The 6,810-nt window shown below is 34.6% G+C and overlaps 1 protein-coding gene across 1 annotated transcript; it reads right to left on the bottom strand.

Moving 5' to 3' along the window:
• Positions 1-46: 46 nt before the first annotated feature.
• On the bottom strand, positions 47-2,983 carry LOC116007879 (G-type lectin S-receptor-like serine/threonine-protein kinase At4g27290). The gene is made up of 6 exons (XM_031248545.1): positions 1,714-2,983; positions 1,357-1,619; positions 1,055-1,265; positions 735-972; positions 494-644; positions 47-391 (listed from the first exon to the last, which is right to left on the bottom strand). Exons 1-6 carry the CDS (start codon positions 2,981-2,983, stop codon positions 86-88), a joined length of 2,439 nt encoding a protein of 812 aa, XP_031104405.1. The 3' UTR covers positions 47-85.
• Positions 2,984-6,810: the final 3,827 nt, after the last annotated feature.

The raw sequence follows: 6,810 nt of genomic DNA, 5'->3' as shown, positions 1-6,810 counted from the left end.
AAAAAAAAAAAAAAAAAAAAAAAAAAGCTCAATAAGACTTCTTTTAACAACTTAAAGGGGAAATTAGGATTTTATTGCTTGCGCTCTACCGAGGATTCAAGACACTGAAGCTGCATTCATTTCTTGAATTCGTTCCTTGAGTACTTGAAGAGTAATCACTTTCGTTCACTTTCTGTTCTATGAAAAATCCTGGCTGTTTAGCTTCAGGTAAGCTATTATCATTGGACAACATTGTTACCACAGAAGACATGGTTGGTCTATCATCTGGACGTTGCTGCACACATAACAGTCCAATATGTATACACCTTTGAACTTGGGATAATTCGCATGATGAAGCTAGATGTACATCAATTAGTTCCAACGCCCTGTTTTCTTTATACAACTTCCATGCCTAAAAAAATTAATTTATTAGATCAACAAGAAGTAATAAAAGTTATTCACCATAAAAAGAAATTATATATATATACACACACAAGTAGTTTATTAGACTTACATGACCGATAAGGTTGAGACAGTCGTCTGGATCAGAAAATCCTCTGTTTCTTTTTCCAGTCACAATCTCCAATGATAAAACTCCAAAGCTAAATGTATCTGATTTTATTGAAAATATTCCATTAACGGCATATTCTGGGGATATGTATCCACTGCATCAAAAGAAGATATTTGTATTAACAGAGTTAAAAAAAATGGATAATGCTCCAACATAAATGACACAATATAATTAAGGTACTTACTGTGTCCCCATAATACGGCTTGCATTTGCTTCTGTTGCATCACCTCCAACACTTCTTGCCAATCCAAAGTCTGAAATCTTGGGATTCATATTGTGATCCAGCAAAATGTTACTAGCTTTAAGATCTCGATGAATGACCCTTAATCGAGAATCTTGGTGGAGATACATTAATCCTCGTGCAATTCCATTAATAATGAAATGACGCTTTGGCCAATCAAGCAATTTGCTCTTTGCTTCATCTATCAAAAGGTTCTTAATCAACTAAGGTTTCACAAAATACATAATGAAGTAATTATTGTAAGGGAGAGTAGAGAGGCAAACCAAATATGAAGGTATCCAGGCTCTTATTTGCCATGTATTCGTAGATCAACAGCTTTTCTTCTCCTTGTATACAACACCCTAGAAGCTTTACTAGATTCCGATGTTGAAGCTTGGCAATACAAATGACTTCATTCTTGAACTCTTCTATACCTTGCGTGGAAGTCTTTGAGAGCCGCTTCACCGCAATTTCTTGTTCATCATCCAAAACACCCTAAAAATTTGAAGTAAATAACATTTTTATATATATGTTATGAATTGAACATACAAAAGTTTTGGAAATAATGAGATTTCTATATACATACCTTGTAAACAGCTCCAAATCCACCCTCTCCGAGCTTGTTATTTTCAGAAAAGCTATTTGTAGCCCTTGATATTATAGATAGGTCAAACATCGGTAGTTCTAACCATTCTTTCATCTTCATCATTTTCTTCTTATTCTTTTTGTAGATGTACAAACCAACATACAAACCTAGCAAGATCATTGTAGTTAGCAGTGACAAACAACCTACAATGATTTTTACTTTCTTGCCCTTGGAGTTGGCATGATATTCCTCCGTAACTGGCTCTGTAGTATATCATAAAAATTTTAGTCATCACTTCAACCTTTATATATCCAACAAAACATAGAAAATTGTATGTATTCGATAAATTAATCTTACCTGGTATCTCAGAAGAATCGAGTCTGATGTAAATGTCTTGTCCGTTCTGAGACAGCAATCGCATATCAATCAAGTCGTTAAACCAAAGCAGACAACCACTTCCTCCATTGCTTATATCTAAACTCGAATAAGCGGTGCAGGAGCAATTCTTCAGACACTTTTGCTCACACTCTTTAAGGCTCATAGTCGTGTTAAACCAAGAATGTGTAGTGTCTGGCAATTTCATCCCAGAATACTTGTTGAACCCATCTGTTCCATTCTTGCATTTCAGAGGTACCCTCCTATGGCAACCGTCGGACCAGTAATCCCACCCCCCTCGAGTATTATTCACAAAATTCTCCAAACACCCACACACTGGGGAATTAGCCACGTTACAGAACGCATTTGCGCCGCATTTATCGTAGCTGTCGCAAATATCCATTGGGGCTTTGATGAAACTGTCCCAAGTTTGGGTCTCGTTCATCCAGGCAAAGCATTGGAAATCCCCGGAATTGGATAGAACAAACCTTGCCCAGTACGAGTTGTTGACGATTTCGTATTGGAAATAAAATTCCCTGGGATTTATGTGGGCTTGGTATTTGTAACCAGTATTTGCAGGTGATATTGCTGGGATTCCACTCCAGCGTAGACCATTCCAGGGCCCTGTTATATAAGTCTTTTCCTGGCCGTTCTTGATTACGCCTTGTGGGTACCCTGTTGGGTCAAAAGCGAATGTGAATTGCCCAGAAGATGGGTCATTTTCACTTTTCCTTGCACTGATATATACCTCCTTGCCTGTGTCTAAATTTTTCCCAAGCTTCATCCCTGGAAGAAAGGTATCTGTGGGGTAATCAAAGCTCTGCCACAGGAAATTCTCCGGGTTTTCATCCTCTGCATCTCTCACCACAAGATTCCCTGAATCCAAGAGCTCTGCAATAGGATTCTGAGCTGTTCTTGATGAATTAGTGGACCATATAGTGTCATTCTTGCCATCAATGAGGACTAACTGCCCCCCCGGCTCGACGATCTTCAAGACAGCCGAGGTTGTGTTAGCTAGGGCTGTTTCTCTGTTGGCAATCCACACCACTGTTTGAACAGGGAGTTGTTTGTACCATATACCGACGTATCGGTTTATGGAACCCGCAGGGATGCTGAGAAACCCCATCTCAAAGCTCCCACTAGATGAAACTATGGTGTCTCCATCTTTGAGGAATTGAGTGGGAGTGAGTGTGTCCCTTGCATGGGAAAGCAAGAAGAAGGAGAAGAGAAAATGCAGGAAAAGATCTCTCATTTTGACACCCTTTTTTCTGTTTCTTGAATGAAATGTTTGAGGTTTATGCTTTGGGAGATTTTGGTATTTCTTATATGATTACAAAGAGCTAAGACTACGCGGAATTGCAGGTCATAGTGGCAATAATTTTGGCAAAATATTATAATACAACTTGTGTCACTATTTCAAACATCCTGACATGTAAACTTAGAAAATTCTACGCTGTCTTTTGTGGATAATGTGTGAGTTTGTTGGGGATCGGAGGTTTTAGCCGCGTACAATAGGAAAACTAAATCATGCAAGTTGGGATCGGACCGTTCACTTCATAAGTAGAATAAAAAAAATCATGCAAGTTGGGACCGTTCAGTCCATAAGTACAATAAAAAAAAAAGTGATGCAAGTTGGCGAACCGATTGAATATGTACAGTCAGATAATGTATGTGCAGTGTGTGAAACCTTCAGCTACCCACTCCTTCATATATTCTAGTTTCTACAAGTGCGTGTATAATGAAAGGGGCTGACCATGAAGGATTCCTTCGTTCTTATATTATCCAGTTTATTATTACTAGTTGTAAATTGACACATGTGCTATTGAATAACAACAAAAAAAATTTAATAAAATTAAATTATCAAAATAAATAAATAAATAAATATTATAAAATAGAATGAATTTTAATTTTTTATAATAAGAAATATTATTATCTAGTAAAATTAAAAAAAAAATCATTGAACACATTAGGTATTGTAATTAAGTGTTTCAAAAAAAATATATAATTTTTAGTAAATGCGGTTAGTTTTTCTTATAATTTCTTCTAATGTAATTAGATTTTAATATCAAATCATTATAAATGAAATAGAATTTTTTGTTGTCAATAAGCTAATGATGCATATATTTCAAATTAAATAATAAGATATAAATGAAAAACTAAACTCTTTTACCCAAAAAAACAAACAAACAAAACAAAAACAAAAACAAAAAATTGAAAATTTATTTCTTTTTAAAGAAGTTAAAATAAATAGAAGTTAAAATTTTCAAATAAGAAAATGAAAATAGATACACATTATTCATTAATTAAAAAGTTATTATATTTATAGAAACTACATATAAAGACATGTATGCATGTATGATGTATGTGTCTGTATTTTATATAGTGAGAGTAGAATTGACAAAAGAAAAAAAAAATATTGAAGTTGAACTTGATAATAAATGATAAATATATAACACAAAGGGCATCAAATAAAAGCATTTACTATGTTAAATAGTGTCACAAAAGATTATGTTAATTTAATGGGCTGAACTATGGGCTTCCTTTACTATGAACTTTTCCAGACAGAACTGATACAGAATTGAAGAAATGAAGCCCACTTAAAAGCTTATTCCCTGGCAATTCTACAGAGCCTAGAGGATCAGAGAGGAGTTGCAGACTTGCCTATTGTTATACAATAGACCATGGTTCATCTATTGTAAATTTTTATTTAAAATTACATTCAAATTATGTACCTCTAGTAATATATTATGTACTTTCAATTAATAAATTATGTACCTATTACAATTAATATATTATGTGCATCAGTGCATGTAGAGCTGTCAAAACGGGCTTTGCTTGCCAAGACGACCCTCGGGTTTCGAAAATAGAGGCCAGCCAAAGACCGGGCTCTTTTGCCTACCAACCTGCCAAAGTTCATCATATATATAATGTTTGATGAACTTTAGAATTATTGTTTAATATTTTAAAATTTAAATTAATATTTATGTAATAAGTTATTTTAATTAATTTTATAAAGTACAAGTGGTAAAACTTAACAAAGCAATAAACTAACAACTTAAGAACAATGAAAACCAAAAAATAAAATAAAATAAATAAATAAATAAAAATAAAGGTCGGGCGGCGGGGACCCGCCTAGCCCATGGGCCAAGGGTGGAGCTGGGTGGGCTAGTAAAACCTAAGCCCGCCAAAGAGTGGGTCAACGGACTTCGGCTTGGCCCGGCCCGCTGGCCTATTTTGACGACTCTATATACATGCAGTTAACATATAATATACCTTTTAATAAATTATGTGCCTATTATAATTAACATATTATGTACTTTCAGTATATTTACATGTACATAATTTGTGAACTGAAGGTAAATAATTTGAATGTCGTTTTGGACCAGTCCACAATACGTGGTGGACCTTGGTCCATGGTATAATTTGCCTTAATAATTCAATTCCCTGACAATTCTAAGGTAGACCTTGGTATTTTTAATTTATTGCAGATTTATTTTTATTATATTACACGTTTATTTTTAGTGAGTGCATTATATTCTGATACATTTTCATTTTGGGTGTTTCAAATTAAATTGTGGGGAACAGAATTGGCAATGATGACGTTAATAGACATCAACTTCGCTCAGTGAGATGCTCTCGATCCTCCGTCTTGCTCTTTTTTCGTTGCTTGTGCATGTCTGTCTATGTCCACTCTTTCCTTCCTATAATCATAACCACATCAAATTAACATTCTTCCACCATACTTAGCATTCAAGCAAAATAAAGCATATATGAATCACAACTATAAGCCACTTTATGGCTTGGCTTATCAGTTAACAAAATTAATAGTCGATTTTAACGGAATTAATGATTGTTATTAATTGGTCTATTTAAAAGTGCATGATTAAATTACAAAAAAATAATGTACATGGACTAAATTGCACAAAGTTATATAATTAAAAAACCCCACGAGTGCCAAAGATCTTGTGTTCTAGTGGCACCCGGTTTACACTCCCACATAGATGGAAGTGGGTTTGAGTCTCAGTGGAGGCAATTGTTGACTCTTTGTGCTTCAGTCTCTATTTGTTGATGCTCTAGAGAATTAGTATTTATATTGTGCACTAGGGTTCACGTAACACCTCTAATACATGTTACTTTTAATATACTCAACAGCATGTTCGTGGAAGGCTCAGAGGTAACTTCTTGGATATTTACTTTGTTTGAAGGTAACTGGAAGCGATATTATTTTACATTAATTACTTGGAATTTTCATTAATTTCGTTGACCATGAATAGTGTATGAGGGTAGAGTAATTGGTCCAGCTTGCATGTTTTTCTTGAACATAACCCATCAGTCGCTCTCGAGTTCATAGGGACAACAACTATATTTTAACCAAATTATTCCCCACTAATTGCACAAAGTCTTTGGTCGTCTTTGTCAACTAAGGACTATCAACAGGTCATTCATTGCATCTAAGGACTAGCAACAGGTGATTGAACTAATTAACGTTTTAGTCAATTACCAGTCTACCAAATGTGTTGTTACGTTGTTGAAGAGGAGGAGATAATATATGTTTTGTTGGAAATCAACCATAATCGGAATTAAAAAAAACATAGGAAAATGCGAGAATCAAGAATCTTAACACTTCATGCGTGTATTGTATGCAACTTAGGTCTCAAATAAAATTGGTGAGATACAAGAAGTTGAAAAAACAACTAAAGTTGCTACATATGATTCACCAAGGGAAGAAAAGTTAGGAAATTGACTTTCCTCCACTGAGACTCAATCTCACGACCTCCCATATAAGAAAATCACTATATGCTATCTGAGCACAAGGTGCTTGGCAAAGAAGACAATAATTTAATTTTACATATTAAATATATGTATAATTAAGGCAAAAACTTGTGTGAAACCGTCTCACCATGAGACGGGTCAAGTCGGGTCGGATCAATATGCAAATGTAACACTTATATGCACAAATGTCATACTTATTGTTACAAGGTTGATCTCGAAAATACAAGGAAATAATGGAAATACAAACAGAAAATTATCCACGAAGGATAATATTACAGGAAATATCACAACCTACAAAAGGTTGAA

Source organism: Ipomoea triloba, chromosome 16, assembly GCF_003576645.1.
Source record: "Ipomoea triloba cultivar NCNSP0323 chromosome 16, ASM357664v1".
NCBI classification, from domain to species: domain Eukaryota; kingdom Viridiplantae; phylum Streptophyta; class Magnoliopsida; order Solanales; family Convolvulaceae; genus Ipomoea; species Ipomoea triloba.
The sequence above is the reverse complement of the archived record's forward strand: the minus strand, read 5'-3'. Positions and strand labels throughout refer to the sequence as shown.